Source organism: Corythoichthys intestinalis, chromosome 3 (genome assembly GCF_030265065.1).
Source record: "Corythoichthys intestinalis isolate RoL2023-P3 chromosome 3, ASM3026506v1, whole genome shotgun sequence".
Lineage (NCBI taxonomy): Eukaryota > Metazoa > Chordata > Actinopteri > Syngnathiformes > Syngnathidae > Corythoichthys > Corythoichthys intestinalis.
In genome coordinates this window covers 23,536,456-23,552,154 of record NC_080397.1, presented here as the reverse complement: position 1 = coordinate 23,552,154, position 15,699 = coordinate 23,536,456, and the positions used below count along the sequence as shown (strand labels likewise).

The following is a 15,699-nucleotide window of genomic DNA, read 5'->3' as shown; positions in this document are numbered from 1 at the left end:
GAATAATACACGTTTTCATTAAAAATGTATTTAAAATAATATCATATTAAGTGACCAGTTATGTTACGTTATTTAAAAAAAAAAAAAAAAAAAAAGCGGAAGTGGATACTAACCATCATGGCGGCCTCCGAGGCAGCTTTTGGAAGCGTGAGAACGCGTTATAATGTCTAACGTTTGATTCACCCACTAATCGACCTTGATATCAATTATATTTATTCTTCTTCATTTAAGCTGGATTTCCACCCACCTGACTGGCATTTCGAAAGGTGAGACTGAACATGCTGCGATTTAGTAGCGAACGGTGCTGTGGTGAACACGTTGGCTGGCTTCTAATTTGGGTTTTAGAATTGTATTTCAAATATTTTTTTGTAATACATTCTGTTCGCCATATCTAACAATCTGCCCTCCTACGTCAGTAGTAGAATGTGTAACATATATTGATATGCAATAATTAGAAGCATCTTTTAGTCAGGTTACAAGTTTTAAACTCCCTGAAATGACTCATCATCCTTAAAGTCTGTCCGGTGTCCTATCATCAAATAGTAGATGATTGCACCAGTTTTTCTACCTTAAGTTGACTCTACTATGTTTTTTTCTTCTGACAGTTGTGACCCAAAGGAACCAGTAACATACACCTTGAAATGGCGTCATATAAACCTACAAAAATTCCAGTTTATCCTAAACTTGGTGAGAAAGTCACACAGGACACTCTGTATTGGAAAAACTACAAGGTGAGTCTTTGAATCAGACATGGGAACAAAAATGCCCCACATTTACGTCTTTGGTTCTGAATTATGATTGTTTTGTTTTGTCTTGTGACAGGCTCCAGTCCAGATAAAAGAATTTGGATCAGTGACACATATCGACTTCTCTCCTGTTGCCCCACATAACTTTGCAGTAACAGCATTTACACGAGTATGGAGAGCTGTCTTAAAAAATAGACCTAACTTACACTTTTAAAGGCTCATGTTGTGATTTCAACTCTCTCTTCAGATCCACATTTATGGCCCATTTTCTCAGGAGCCAATAAAGGCATTTACACGGTTTAAAGACACCGCATACAGTGGGAGGTTCCGTTCAGATGGTCAGCTGCTCGTGGCGGGATGTGAGGATTCGGTTGTGAGGCTGTTCGATGTGAATGGCAAGGTGGCACTTAGGATGTTCAAAGGACACACAAAGTAGGAATTGCCCTGTTTTTTTTATTTTTATTTTTTTTTATCGTAACGCCTGATGTTATCAAGTTGTATGATGAATTCCTGAGTGATCCATCGACTGAATTAAATGTCGATCTCAAATTTCTGACACTTATTTAGAAATGTAAAGGCATGGACTCTATTTATCATGGCTGTTTAAACATAAGCATCTGACTCTCTCTTCTCATTCAAATCCCCTCAGAGCTGTACATGTGACTGACTTCACCTCGGATCGGTACCAGATTGTCACCGGGTCGGACGACTACACCTGTAGACTTTGGGACATCCCTAATGCGACCGAGCTTACCAGCTATCAAGAACACACGGATTACATTCGCTGTGGCGTTACCAGTAAACTCAACAGAGATCTCTTCATTACGGGTGAGTAAAATGAATGAAACAAAAGCATGCACAGCACAATGACATGTGTAAAATATGTGATTTTTCCCCACTCAGGATCATACGACCACACTCTTAAATTGTTTGATGCTAGAGTGGATAAGTCTGTAATGACTATGAACCATGGCCAGCCAGTGGAAAGTGTACTTCTGTACCATTCTGAGGGACTCCTTGTCTCAGCAGGTATTGAATGGCTATGTCAAAGGTCATTGAACTTTGAACTGCAGTTTGTAATTTGGCCCAGTTGATGTCTAGATAAATAAAGCCCATAAATGTGTTGATCATAAAAATTCAGTTTCAAATTTGCTTGATTTGGAATTTTATTAATGCTTTAAAGGGCACCCATTTAACTCATTGGTCGCCATTGGCGATGTTAGACATCCAATCCATTTGGATTGGGACAGGCTGACAGCGCATGATCAATGGCAGCCAGAATTCACAATTGGTTCTCAAAGTTGAAATGAATTGGACATCTATCGTTGTCAATAGCGGCAATGAGTTAAATACTATAAAAAATATTTATAAATACTGTATATAAATATTTATATTTTTTTGTCATTAGAATCGAGATTGTTTTTTTTTTTTATTCATAATTACCAAATTTTATTCATTCGTATATAAAAGAAACACAATATGAAAATAATTATTAAAGGGGAAGTTTTTTTTAACATGAGGCTTAATTTTCAAGTTAGCGGGAGTTTAATTAGTCGGTGGAGTTGGTTTAAACAAATTCTATGCAGTTTGTTAGTTATATGTTAGTTGCAGGGCTCCGGAGTGGCTAAGCTAGCGTGAGTCAATGGTGCTTGCTAGCATGCCAATAAAAAATATTTTAAAAATTATCAAGCACACATGAGAATCACCGATGATGATTGCTATGTTTTCAGGATAAAGTTATTAAAACATTGCGTATAAATAAACGCATATAAATAATTGTAGTAGGAACAGCAACATTTGTAAGCCAGAAGCTCTGCAGAGAACGGCTGTTTAGGCAAGCAGGTATGAGTGATATCACATCGGTTTTTTCACCACTGATTTTTTTGGGTGAGAATGAAAGGGACTCCTGATCCCCCAAATCAATCACCCTGACACACTGTACTGTTTATTCTTCCGGAGCCCTGCAACTAACAAATAACTAACAAACTGCACGGAATTTGTTGAAACCAACTCCACCAACTAATTAAACCCCCACTAACTCGAAAATTAAGCCTAATGTCACTCATTCATACTTACTTACTTCGACTTAGTTCCTCCCGTACCTCCTGGAACATTGGGCGACGAGTCCCCTCCATTTGTTTCGGTCACTGGCTGTCCTCCTTGCCCCATGCCAGCTGACTACCATCTCTCTGAAGTCTTCCTTGGCTGTATGTCTCTACGTCTTCTTTAACCGTCCTCTCTTCCTCCTTCCCCTCTCTGCCACCCAGTCCATTGCCACACTTGCCAGTCTTTCTCTTGGCAGTCGGAGTACGTTTCCAGCCATTCTCCTTCTCCTGTTGGAGACTATATCAGACAGAGGTGCTACCCCTGCCCTTCTCATCAACTCTATATTAAATCATTCTGAACCTCCCCTTTAATAATAATTTATGTAATATATAAATTTATAATTGAGGCCTCGCGTCCCCACATATGCTCATCACATCTGGTAGAGCAAATGATACTTTATGGCCTATGACCAAAAATGTGATCTCCATTTATGTGGACTTATGGGGTTGTTTTTTGTTGTTGTTTTTTTTTAATATAAACAAAAATAGTCACTTGCCCTATAAATGCTCTAAAATGCCCTTTCAGCTCCTTCACCATACCTGTATGTGATCTTTGCAGGGGGACGCTATGTCAAAGTGTGGGATCTGCTGAAAGGTGGCCAGCCCTTGGTGTCACTGAGGAACCATCACAAAACAGTGACTTGTTTGTGTCTTAGCAGCAGTGGCCAAAGGCTGCTGTCAGCCTCCCTGGACAGGTAGATAAAAAACACGTTACTGTGGAAGGAAAAAAGTCTGTATATTCCTAATATTTTCTTAGTTCGTTTTGTTGTTATTTATTTTTTTAATTATATAAATATATTGTATAACTATTATTGTGGCATGACTTCAAGATCGCTGTTCACAACAGAAATCACAGGATCCTTGCTGATCTGCAATTATATTGAAGCGGAATGGTCCAAAGTTTATCATAATTGTAGTACATGCACAATTATTACTGTTTTAATAATAATAATAATTTTAAAGCTGTACGAAAACGTTTACGTTTGTGGATTACAGCAATTTCTGGAGTAAATTCGCAACTGACTCTAAGCCGCGGTGGGTCTTGGTCTTTGTTCCAACCGATCACGCACAGACAGTTTAACCTATGAGGCTTCTGCTGAAACAAGCAGCATCTAACCACAATCAAATTATTATTATTTTAAGACACCTGATTACTAATTATTACTGTCTCAGGTGTCAAGCCTTCTGAAGCATTGAGGCTTTCTTTTTATGTCAAAAATGATTCGAAGCTTTGGGGATTCACTGCGAGAAGGAACAGCGACATTTGATGTTAGAATGAAATTACAGCAGCTGTTTCACAATTTGACCAAAGCCCTCACACAGAATCTGAATATAAGCAATAAAAAGTCCTTACAACTTATGCATGTATGTAAATGGATATGCCCTTCTCTACAAACATGGTAATATGTTTGTAAAAAGGTTTTTAGATATGGTTGTACTCAACCTATCGTGTGGTGGCTTCGATCTGTTTTAGTAAAATTTTAGAAATTATTAATCAAACAGAAGCCATTTGTTCATGACTGGATTCGATCATTCAAACAATAGAATGGAAACTTAATTTGCTGCTACAATGCTTAAATGAGTTAACCTGCAAGGCATAAATTGTTTATATTGGCTTTAATCTCACATACATATGTTTTTTTATTGCAATGTTTGTAGAGATGGGAAAACAATACCAGCTTGTGCCACTTTAAATTCAAATGAACCGCCGTGTGTCACCTCTAGACCGTCGTAGTTATCTATACCAAATTTAAAAAAAAAAAATGTCATGTGATAGAGGACGTCTGAAGCGCTGTCGGTACAATGAAGCTTCTGACGTGATTAGTCACATGACAGTGACAGTTGTCATTTGATAGAAGCTCCGACACTTTCATTCGAAACACGGAGGTTCATTAGAATGGCACAAGCTTCAGAACTTCAGTTTTGTTTGCTCATCACTACTGATTGGTGTAAAGTTGTCCTCTTGTTTAGTTGGAATAAAGTCCTGCATCCACTGCGGCCATTTGTGGAATTGTTTGGAGACCCCCGTGCTAAGGATTCACATACTTTTTCCGTCCACTATAACCGCAACAAGCAATGATGCCTGTCTCAGCCTTTTACACTCATGATGCTTTGGTTTTTTTTTCTGTGAATTCTGATCAAATATCCTCTGTCTTTTCAGGCATGTGAAAGTATACAACACAACCAACTATAAAGTGGTTCACAACTTTGACTATGCTTCCTCCATTCTCAGTCTGGCTTTGGCTGTAAGGAATTAAAAAAAAACAAAAAAAAAACCTTCATCTTCCTATAGTTATCGTTAAAGTAATTATTAAATCTTTTTAATTTTCTCTGCAGCCAGAGGACGAGACTCTTACTGTGGGTATGACTAATGGTATCCTGAGCATCAAACACAGGAAAAGCCCTGAGGAGTCAAATGAACAGTCAGGTCAACACCGGCGGCGACCAGCATATCGTGTGTTTGTGAAAGGGAAGAACTACATCCCTAAACAAGTAAGCTTTATGGGCATTATTTAACTACATCAGTAAATGTTTAAATAATAGGGAAGATGTCTGATTATGTGCAAATTTTTAAATTGCTGCACTAATCTAAAGGTTGGTCTTTAATTTCCCGCAGGATGATTATCTTGTCAGTAAACATGTCAAGCAGCATTTGGCAAAATATGACAAATACTTGAAACACTTCAATGTTACAAAGGCTTTGGACGCAGCAATGGAGGTATTTTTGAACTGATGTCTTTTAGCTCACCATTGTTTGATAACTGATTGAAATACTCACGGAAAACTTTGTTTTGTTTTTAGTCATGGACGAGACGCAGGAATCCCGAAATTCCCGTCGCTGTTATAAAGGAGTTGGATCGAAGAGGAACTTTGAAAAACGCCTTAGCGGGACGTGATGAAAAACAGGTTTCTCAGTTACTCAACTTTTTAATAGGGTGAGACAATAAATATTCTTCATGTTATTTTTGCTACATGTGGATGCTACATATTGCTTCCACATTCATGAAAGTTGGGCAGAAAATATTTGAAACAGGGTTAATGAGGCTTTTGTGGGTATGAACAATGTGTGGTCAACTCTTTAACAAGCCCTTGGAAAAGTGCAAAGAAACACCCAGCAGCAGGAGACTTGCATTTATCGTCTGTTGTAAAGCCAAAAGCCGAAAACTGTCATGGCTTTCCCCGTTTCTTTATGCCAGTTTTTTGAGTAAAATCTACTTATGAAATCCGTGTATGAAAGGACTGTACCACTACACGATTGGGATCACTCTAGCTGAGAAAAGCAGCAGACTGGGAGTCAGATATGTCACACCAAACTAAAGTGGCAACCATAGACCTGTGTATATGTGTATACAGTAAACACGATTAATTTATTACCTACACGTCACCTCCTTTGTCATCTTCTGTCTGCTCTCCTTTCCTCCATGAAACGAAGAAATGTCACTTGCCTTTCGTTCCTTCATCTTCTTCTGTGCGCTCGTCTTGTCATTAGACGCTCTATGTATCGCCTATCGAAACTTGTTGCAGCTCAAACATGGAACTGCCAAATTTTCTTTCAATCTTCCCAGTTTTTTATTTGCTTTTTCTCATACGTGCAACAGGTTCTCACTTTTTCTTCAGAACTGAGGTTTGTTCAAAGTCCCCTCCACAATAATTTTTCAAAATGATCACTCCAATTCTAATGCGGAAATGCAAATGAAATTAAGATAAAAATACAATAAAATTAGTGAAAATAGAGTACACAGACTTCCCCCATGAATCATCAATTTATTGTGGTGGTGGGGGGGGTCCCAGTGATCCAATGAGCTATGTTGTCTGGGGCTTGGTGCCCCTGTCAGGGTCACCCATTGCAAACAGGTCCTGGGTGATGGACCAGACAAAGAATAGTTCAAAAGACATTCGATGATGAGCACCAATATAGGACCCGGACGCAGGTCACGGGGGCCCCTCTCTGAAGTTGGGGCATGATGGCGAGCGCCTGATGGCTATGCCTGCACCCATGGGGTTTGGCCGGCACAGCCCGAAGAGGTAACGTTGGTTCTCCTTCCCATGGGCTCACCACCTGTGGAAGGGGCCAAGGAGGTCGGGTGCACAAGCAGTTGGGTGGCAACCAAAGGAGGGGTCTGTGGAGATCCGATTCACGGCTGCAGAGGCTGGCTCTTGGGACGTGGAATGTCACCTCTCTGGTCGGGAAAAAGCCCGAGCTAGTGCATGAAGTTGAGAAGTTCAGACGCGATGTAGTCAGGCTCACCTCCACACATGGCTCGGGCTCTGGTCCCAGCCCTCTCGAGGGGGGTTGGACACGCTTCCACTCTAGAGTTGCCCACGGGGAGATGCAATGAGCAGGTGTGGGCATATTTATTGCTCTGCCAAGAAGAGCTGGATGAAGTGGCTGGGGAGAGGGAAGTCTGGGCTTCCCTGCTTAAGCTGCCGCCCCCACAACCTGACCGCGGATAAGTGGGAGAAAATGGATGGATGTGGAGTACACAAAGTGGGTGCATGTGAAACCAAGAAAACAAATGATCCTTTTTAATAGTCGTTTTACTGTTCCGTATCCTGCACTGTTATTTTTTCTGCTCCATGTACAATTTTCATGTCAAGTAGATTGCTTCCAATTTGTAAATCTCCTTTAATACTACTTAAGCCTCAAAACTAATTTTTGATGGAATGTTGTGCACTTCAAAAGCAAATCTGCCCAAGAGTGACAAAGACAATATTGTTGTTCATTAATAATAAAGCCAATGTCTCGCAGTGTTTTGGTAATTTCATAACATAATATTTTGTCATTGTATAAATTTGCTTCATAACTGGCCATTTAGTTTACCTCTTTCCTTCCTCTTTTCCAGAAACTTGGTTGACATTAGGTTCGCTCCTGTCCTCGTCATAGCGGCCGAGATGATCCTCGACATTTATAAGTCTGTCATTGGCCAGTCATCCATCGTGGACAGCCAGCTTTTGCGTCTCCAGGATCTGCTGGAGAGAGAAATTGACTACCAGCAAGACCTCCTGGAAGTCTTGGGTATGTTGGACACTGTCTTTGCGTCCCGTCTACCGAGGAAGGAGGTGCCGTGCCCAGTTGGGTCCAACGGCCTGGCTGAGGGGGAGGCGAGTACCTCGGGACCTCAGCTCCAGGCTACCTGACCATTCAAGGATGGATCACAACTCTTGAAAGGTTGTGTTAAAAAAAAAAAAAAGTCTTTTGGGATTTTAGTTTCTATCTCGCTTGATGTGATAGCCCTTATGTCATCGAATCATCAGTTTGGTTCATGTTTCAAGAGACTTTTAAACACTCACGTTTCAATAACATTTGTTTTTGTGGATAAGGATTCTCTGAAAGAAATTCAAAATGTGTTATATTGAACAGTTTTTTATTATACTTTCAATTGTAAATGTAGAAGTGTGAGTTTGTCGATGGCTGTTATGTTCACCCCTTTATATTCAATGACAATTGTGTAGTAGAAAGACATGAATTAAGTTTTGCAATAAAAGAAATCGCACCAGCAAAACACTTTCAGGTCATTAACATCGAGTTATAGCAAGGAAATGGGTAAGTGGCAGTGGTAATTATTCTTGTTTAAACAGATAAACCTGTTCCTAGAATTGTTTTTCCTGCAGTATTATTCATTTCCGAAAGAGGTCGCCACTACCCAAACTTAACTTTGACACGGGCCGTACCTCAAACTCAACCTCCGTCGCTAGTTTGAGGAGGATGCTCGGGTCCGTGTATGATATCGGCGCCACTCCCACTTTAAATAGTACCCACGTCGAATGTATTTGTAATTATTCACACCGCTTCATGGAATACAAGCGGAGAAATAATGGAACTCTACTTCGCCTGCCAGTTGAACTGTCTGTCGTCGTGGGATTTTTAGTCTCCTGCCCGCCAAGGTGAGTACCGAAGATCAAAAAGAAAACATTTGTTACTGCTTTTCTAAAAGAAAAAACTGCATCCACTGACAACACTTTTCATGCTGTTGAAAAAAAATTACGTGGTTGTACTCTTTCTGACTTTGAAATGTTAAAAATATTAAAGGGAACAGCAAAGCTTTCCCCTCTTAGTCCTACCAATGAATCCTAATCTTACGACTTTGAAATTATTATTTTTACTCGTTGTAAAGACAGCCACACGTATACAATGCAGATGTACCAGATTATCAAATTGTCTCGCAGAACAGCATGTACACCTATAGCTAAAATTCAAACAATTAGGATTATCAAATTACTTTCGACAGAAGACAAATGTGCCTCGCAGAACGATTCTGCCTTCCATATATGTTGACCTGGTCAAGATGAACCATGTTTAACAAAGTAACGGCATGTCTTCTCAAATGTTTTATTGGTATTTTCCCCCAGCAGGTGCAGGAAAGATGGAGCTAAGCAGAAGGAAAGTGCCTCTTTATGTGAGTACACGGTGTGCTCCAGTTTGCATTTATGGTGTCAAGAATATTCAATTAAAATATTAAAACAAGCTAGCAAAATAACAGTTTGCATTTATGGTGTCAAGAATATTCAATTAAAATATTAAAACAAGCTAGCAAAATAAAATTAAGTCCTTTAGGTCTATACTTTGAATTTTTCTGAAAGGACATGAAATATAACATTTGGGTCAGTGTTGTACATTATCTCACTAAAGAAATTGAGGTTTGAGTATATTTCATGCTGTGATCATGGATAGACCTTAATATATCTTTTCACTTAGTTATTCAAGTCTATAGAATTGTAGCTCTTTAGAGAAAACTACCCATCAGTCAGTGGAACAACGAATATGACTGGCATCGTGTTTTCCGGCTGGAAAATCAGTAACCATTTGATTCATACTCAGTCCTGTTTTTTATTTGTATTACTCAAAACAGTACTTGAGAGTAACATTTATCATGCATTTGATGTATCTGAAGGCTATGAAATACCTTAATATGGTCAAGGTAAATATTTTTCACCTTACCTCACACACTTGATCCTAACAGCAATGCAAATATTAATGTGTTGATCAAAGGCACGTTACATTTCCTTCACTGTCAGCCCATTGTATAATTTTAAAATTTGCTCATGTCGCTTTCTTTTGTCGCACCGAGGTCAGTGAAAGGTTAAACTAATAGATACCAGGTCTTGTTTATAACGCTGAAGGAAATGCTGCTTGTTTTCCAATCAGTCAAATCTGTGGCAACTATTTGCCACCATTTGCACCTTTTTAATAAGTGGAACAGAAACAGTATTGTTTATCCTATGATACCGGCTTTTAAAATCTTTTTTATTAAATGATCAAAAAATTGTAGAACAAAATTCTGGGGTGCTGAAGGCCTTTGATTTGTTTAGATTTTGAAACACTTGAGGGACAACTAAAAAAAAATAATATAGTGACACCTCAGTTTTTTGCTTTGACTTTCGAGCAAAAATTAGAGAATAGTGCATGAAATGTTGGCAATGGACTTCGCCATTAAGCCACTCCTTTCATGTCACGTTCAAAGTCACTTAAAGCGCTATACAAGTATAACACCATTACCATAAATCACCTTTCTTCCCTATTCTAATGTTCACTTTAACCAGCGACAGACTGTCTCGACAACATCTACATGCCTAAATTCATTGAGTTTCTGCCAGAAACTGATCAGTAATTTGCATTATCGAGCAGGTGTACAAGTATGCCTAATAACGTGGCCAGTGAGCGTAGTTATCTCTTTTGGTCATTGAGTACCAAAGCATACAATAACATGGATAGAGAGAGGTAGAAAAAGAGGCAACTGGAAGCACTTTGTGAATCCCATGCATTTTTACCATACAAGCAGAATATTCCATGAGCAACATCTTTCAAGGTCATCCTTATAACTGCCACTTTTGTCTTGCCTTCTGTCCTCCATTTTCACTACCTCGCGCACTTGATCTGCTTCCCAGAATAATTCACACACTCTCTGCTCTATTGAGGCCACCCCTTGATGTCTTTTTGCAAAAGATTTATTCGTCCCCAGTGTAACTAGTGTGAGCTGCTGTTCAACTAAAGAGAACGACTCAGGATGCTGTTGGGTTACTGAGAGAGATTTGCTAGCCTATAAATTGTCCCATTAGTGTCCATTATCTCATTGTCTTCTTGTAAACATATCCAAAATGTCTTTCATGCCTTTTATACATTGTATAGAGAGACATAATTTTAGATGACAGCGGTGCAAGATGCTAATAATGATAATAGTCTCGACTCCATTATACTAATCAGACGTAACAATACCTTCACATGACAACACACAAGCTTGCAGTTGGACGTCCTATGACAACGCCGGCCTGTTCAGTCACGTGACAGCTGTAACGCACAGAAAAAAAAAACAACAACAACAATGTGTCACACACTGTCAACATTACTTGAAAGCATGGATTTCAACCTCTCTCCCAGTTTTTATTTGGCACCGATAGACCATGGAAAACTGGAGATAGGACCGTTTTAATTTCATGGTAGAAAATGTGTTTTCTCGACTAGAGGGCACTCATGTTCTTTGGATGGGTGAAGTTTCGTTTCTGTAGATTTTTTTTGTAGTTGGACTTTGATGATTTATGTATTTTGGGGGGAACCTAATCAGGGGTGAAATTGGGCCGGAATGGCCGGGGACACCGTTCTGGTAAGCGATTAAGGGCCGGAACAGCCCGGAACAGTGCTTTGATCCTGAAAATATGACGGCAGCTTTTAAAACTAGATGTGCATAATAATTATCGGTCCGATAATAGGAATTATGACATCATCCCAATAAACCCAATAACAATATATGTTAACGGGCCTATTAATAATATTTTTGGTACCGGATTGGGATGTGTGCGTTTGTTTCCACTCCTGTTTTGCCAGTATGCAAAGGCTTGTTACTGTTCTAGAGGCCGTATTTTTCCTTCACTGAGTTATAAACCTTACTATGGCAATTAGCAAATGTTTGTATTTTACAATGTTATGTTTACAAGTTATTGAGAGGCCTTTTGGTTATTCGTAGGCTTGCTGTTCTATAAATGTTTCAAATGTTTTATCTGCTGACAAAGCACAATACCTGTTGGGTTTGTGTTTGTTTTAGATCAGTGCTCATTGTTCAGGGGACACATCGTCAATGATATTGACTGATTGATATACATTAAAAAATTATATATATTATCGGTTATCGTATCGGTATCGGCCTTGAGGAGCAGGAAGTTATCAATATCTGTATCGGTTTCAAAAAATTGATATCGTGCACCCCTATTTAAAACCCCATTTAAAAAACTCCCAGGGTGCCACAAACACATCTCATCTGCTATTTCACTTCCATTATCTGCACTCCTTGAACATAGAACTATCTCACACACATTTTTTATTTATATTTATTTATATTTTTATACTTGTAAGTAACTTTTGAGATTTTAACTTCCCTTATCCTGCACTGTAAAGGCAGATGCTTCATAATTTCATTGTACAACTGTATAATGACAATAAAGGGCTATTCTATTCTATTCTATTCTATTCTATTCTATTCTATTCTATTCTATTCTATTCTATTCTATTCTATTCTATGAAGAAACCAGTCTACCAACATCAAATTCACGTACACCAATGTTAACGTCAAGCATAATAAAGTGCCTTTGTGGAGTCGATGTGCGCATGCGAGCAGCAAACCACCCTTGACTCAGTTGTCTGTTCAATTGGCTGACAGTCTGTTGTGATCAGCATGGACAGTTAGCGCTGATTGTTTCAAATGCAAATGATTTCTGAAACAGCAAAAAAAGAACAAGCTTGTTGAATTAATGTAATAAAAAGGGCAATGAACAGAAAATTGTTCATATCTTTAAGAGAAAGGAAAGAGTTGAAGAAGCTTGTTTTATGTTTATTTTATTTGTTCTGATTTGGGGGTTCAGAACACCTTCCATGTTAATGTGCACTTTAGACTTATTTATGTTCATTTATTTATTTTCTTTTATTTACTTATTTATTTCTGTTTCCTTATAATTTGAAAGTCAATGTTTGCATGGTCTTCAAAATATATTCCAATTCACTGTCCATAATGGAAGTCATTTGTATTTATCTTTGTTAATGTATGGTACTTATATCTTTATTAAAAAATAAATAAATAAATAAAAAATAAAAAAGGTAATTGTTTACATTCAATTTTAATGTACATTGAAGGAGAACTTTCATTGTTCTCCTAAGAGAAAATCTGCTGAGAGATTCTGTCAGGCACTCAAATATTACCAAATCTGCACAAGTATAGAAATCCCCAATTTAAATAAAACTGCAGTATTTGGTAAGTAGAAATTTTATTTATTTGATAGGTACAATACACATGGATAAATATCTTTTAGACACATCTAAAAGACGTAAATATGACAGATTACAGCAAAAATACTAATTTACACTTCCTTTCCCTAGGCAGGTAACGGAACAGAATGACACTAAAAGACGAAAAAAGAATAAGAGGTTACAATAAAACGGCACAGTAAAGCAGGTTACTAAGAATGTCAAAGTTAGTGGTTACAGGACACAGGGCTTACTTTCAACCACTGCTTGAGGTGAGTTTTGATTGCCTGGCACGGCCAGACTGTTCTCCTTGTATTTTTCAAACACTGAGAGAAAAGTCTGGGAACCAGCCCACTAACGGCCTCTCGAGCAGGTACAAAATCAATCGACAAATCAGATTCGTTAATTTGCGTGACGTGTTCTTAACGAGCAACGTCACTCTTGCGCGTCGAAAGTCGTCTCCACAACAACACAGATGGGGAACAGGAGAGCCGAGAATATGTTCCAATCCACGGTAAAATCAGTTTTAAATTACCAAAAACACATCGACACGAGTCATTGACAACAGTCTGTCTCGCGCTAGCCATGTTGAATAAACTCCGCTCTCCTCGTATGTTTACTTCCGCGCGCAAGTCCCTCGTCCTGCCCTCGTCGTTTTACTAACGTCACGTCTGCCCGTCGCTGATTGGTCCACTCCACTGTCTGTTTGCTGTGGCTTGCTCCGCCCTGGAAATTGTATCCGCTGAATGGTGGCTAGACTCAATAGCTGGAACAGCGGTGAGTCTGGTGTACCAGGCAAGAGTTTTGAAGTTTCGTATTGTGGGACACTCCCGGAAGGCGAGTGGTAAACTGTTCCAGATCTTACTGGCCTTTACACAGAAACATTTCTGACCGAAGGCTGAGTGGGACAGCACTGTCCCCTCTAGAGGAGGCCCTGGTCTAGAGACCGCTGTGAGCCCTTTTTTTTCCCCTTTCTTTTTTAAAAAGTCGAACATGGGAGGTGAGGCGAGTCCATGTAACACCTTGTACATTAGACAAGCCATTTAAAATTTTTTTTGAATTCTCAAGGCTCAAGAAATAGGATTTAAAAAAAAAAAAAAAACATGTTACAAAAATGGAATGACATAGGTTTTCTGGCAGACCTTTAATGATTTTTTATAGAGTGATTATATGTTACTAATGCAATATTCAATGCGTGATAAAATCATTGAGTATATAAACATTCTAGCAGCTCCAAGTGTTATGGTAGATCGTATTTGTTTAAAAAAAAAAAAAAAATTTTTTTTTTTATTTTAAATTTAAAAAATTTTATAAAAAATTGATATTTGATATTTTCTGCGTCCTATATGGTATACTGGGGACGGGTTTCAATAAGCTTCGGCTTCTCCCGTCAGCCCTTTTCTTTTCGGGTTGAATTAATTGTAAACACATATAAATGCTGTATGTTTGTTTGGATTTGTCATGCCTGAAGGGAAAATAAATGAAATGAAAATTGTTCAGGTTGAATTTGTTGACAGGTTGAATATGGCTTTTAAAAGATAGTCTGGAAACAAGTGTCACTCCAAGGTACTTGCGTTGAGAGACAATTTGTAGTTCCTGTTCCCCCTAAATACACCTGAATGTTAGATGTCCAAAGGTTGCTTTGTGAAGATCATACAGTTTTCTCATTAACCATGTATTTCAACTACTTTTACTTCAGGGTCAGGCAAAGGTGTTTGCATTATTGGATGGGGTGGATTCCATGCTGGATGATGCCGAAGTTTTTATTGTCCTAGAAGGATCCACACTGGTACATGTCACAAGTGCTCAGATGGATGTCATGCTCTGCTTCATAGTACCTGGTATGTTCAAGTGTGATCGTAAAGTCTGACACAATTTGTGACACTCCTTGAGTGAAGAGTTCAAAATCATGATGAAATCATTTGAATTTGTATAGTGATTAAAGGTTGGGGTAATGAAGTTATAGGTTGCAGGGGTCAGAAAAAGGAATTCCTTGATAACTCAAGAATGAATGAATTATCAACCCTGCAGGGTATGCTTGTAATATAAAATGGAAGAGATGTTTAAAATTTTGAGCAATCAGGTCAGAGGTAAAGAAAGGAATTTTGCGATAACTTCATACTTAAAGGGGGTGCCCACTTTACCCAGCACGGCGATGCTTTGAATTTGGCTGCTTATGCAGAAGACTTCTCCATATGAGTGCTCCTCTGGTTTTTATACATTTTTGTAAATAAATACATTTATAAACTAAATACATTTATGAATGGATAAAATGTTAATAAAAACAAAATTAATGAAATTAAAACAAACAGAAATACACTCTGGTTAGGGTTGGCCCATAATAACACTTAACTGAGAGGAAACAGCCACTACCACGCTGGTAAACTGGAAGTGATATCTTCAGTCATGGTAGTTCATATTCACCTGTGACGCACCTTTATGGGGGCTTTTTTTTTGGGGGGGGGGGGTCAACGTTCTAATCAATTTACTTACTGCTATTGTCAAGACAGATGTCCAATTTATTTAAATTAGGAGGGATTGCTGTGGATGCTTCGTAGTCAAATTGGATTGGGTCTCTAGCACTGTCAATGAGTTAGATAAGCACTCTAAAAGGGGT

The 15,699-nt window shown here is 38.6% G+C and overlaps 2 protein-coding genes across 6 annotated transcripts in view; both read left to right on the top strand.

The window, feature by feature from the left end:
• The first annotated feature begins 107 nt into the window (after window positions 1–107).
• Window positions 108–8,361, top strand: utp15 (UTP15 small subunit processome component). 2 transcript variants are annotated; one of them, XM_057831821.1, is made up of 12 exons: window positions 108–266; window positions 606–731; window positions 823–915; window positions 994–1,178; window positions 1,396–1,574; window positions 1,650–1,775; window positions 3,411–3,546; window positions 5,013–5,097; window positions 5,189–5,344; window positions 5,469–5,570; window positions 5,654–5,787; window positions 7,696–8,361. In XM_057831821.1, exons 2-12 carry the CDS (start codon window positions 642–644, stop codon window positions 7,988–7,990), a joined length of 1,581 nt encoding a protein of 526 aa, XP_057687804.1. In that variant the 5' UTR covers window positions 108–266; window positions 606–641; the 3' UTR covers window positions 7,991–8,361. The 2 variants fall into 2 exon arrangements, with proteins under 2 accessions (XP_057687804.1, XP_057687805.1); XM_057831822.1 differs by having other exon boundaries at window positions 5,654–5,758; window positions 7,696–7,847.
• A 165-nt stretch (window positions 8,362–8,526) lies between these two features.
• LOC130913315 (rho guanine nucleotide exchange factor 28) overlaps window positions 8,527–15,699 on the top strand; it is a 65,365-nt gene continuing 58,192 nt past the window's right edge. For 2 of the 4 annotated variants that reach the window (XM_057831818.1, XM_057831814.1), the window contains exons 1-2: window positions 9,637–9,771; window positions 14,782–14,923. In XM_057831818.1, the coding sequence (XP_057687801.1) occupies window positions 9,724–9,771; window positions 14,782–14,923 (190 nt within the window). In that variant the 5' untranslated portion in view covers window positions 9,637–9,723. Of the gene's footprint in view, window positions 8,738–9,202; window positions 9,250–9,636; window positions 9,772–14,781; window positions 14,924–15,699 lie in introns of those variants that run through there. The other 2 variants (XM_057831816.1, XM_057831815.1) reach the window with 2 other exon arrangements.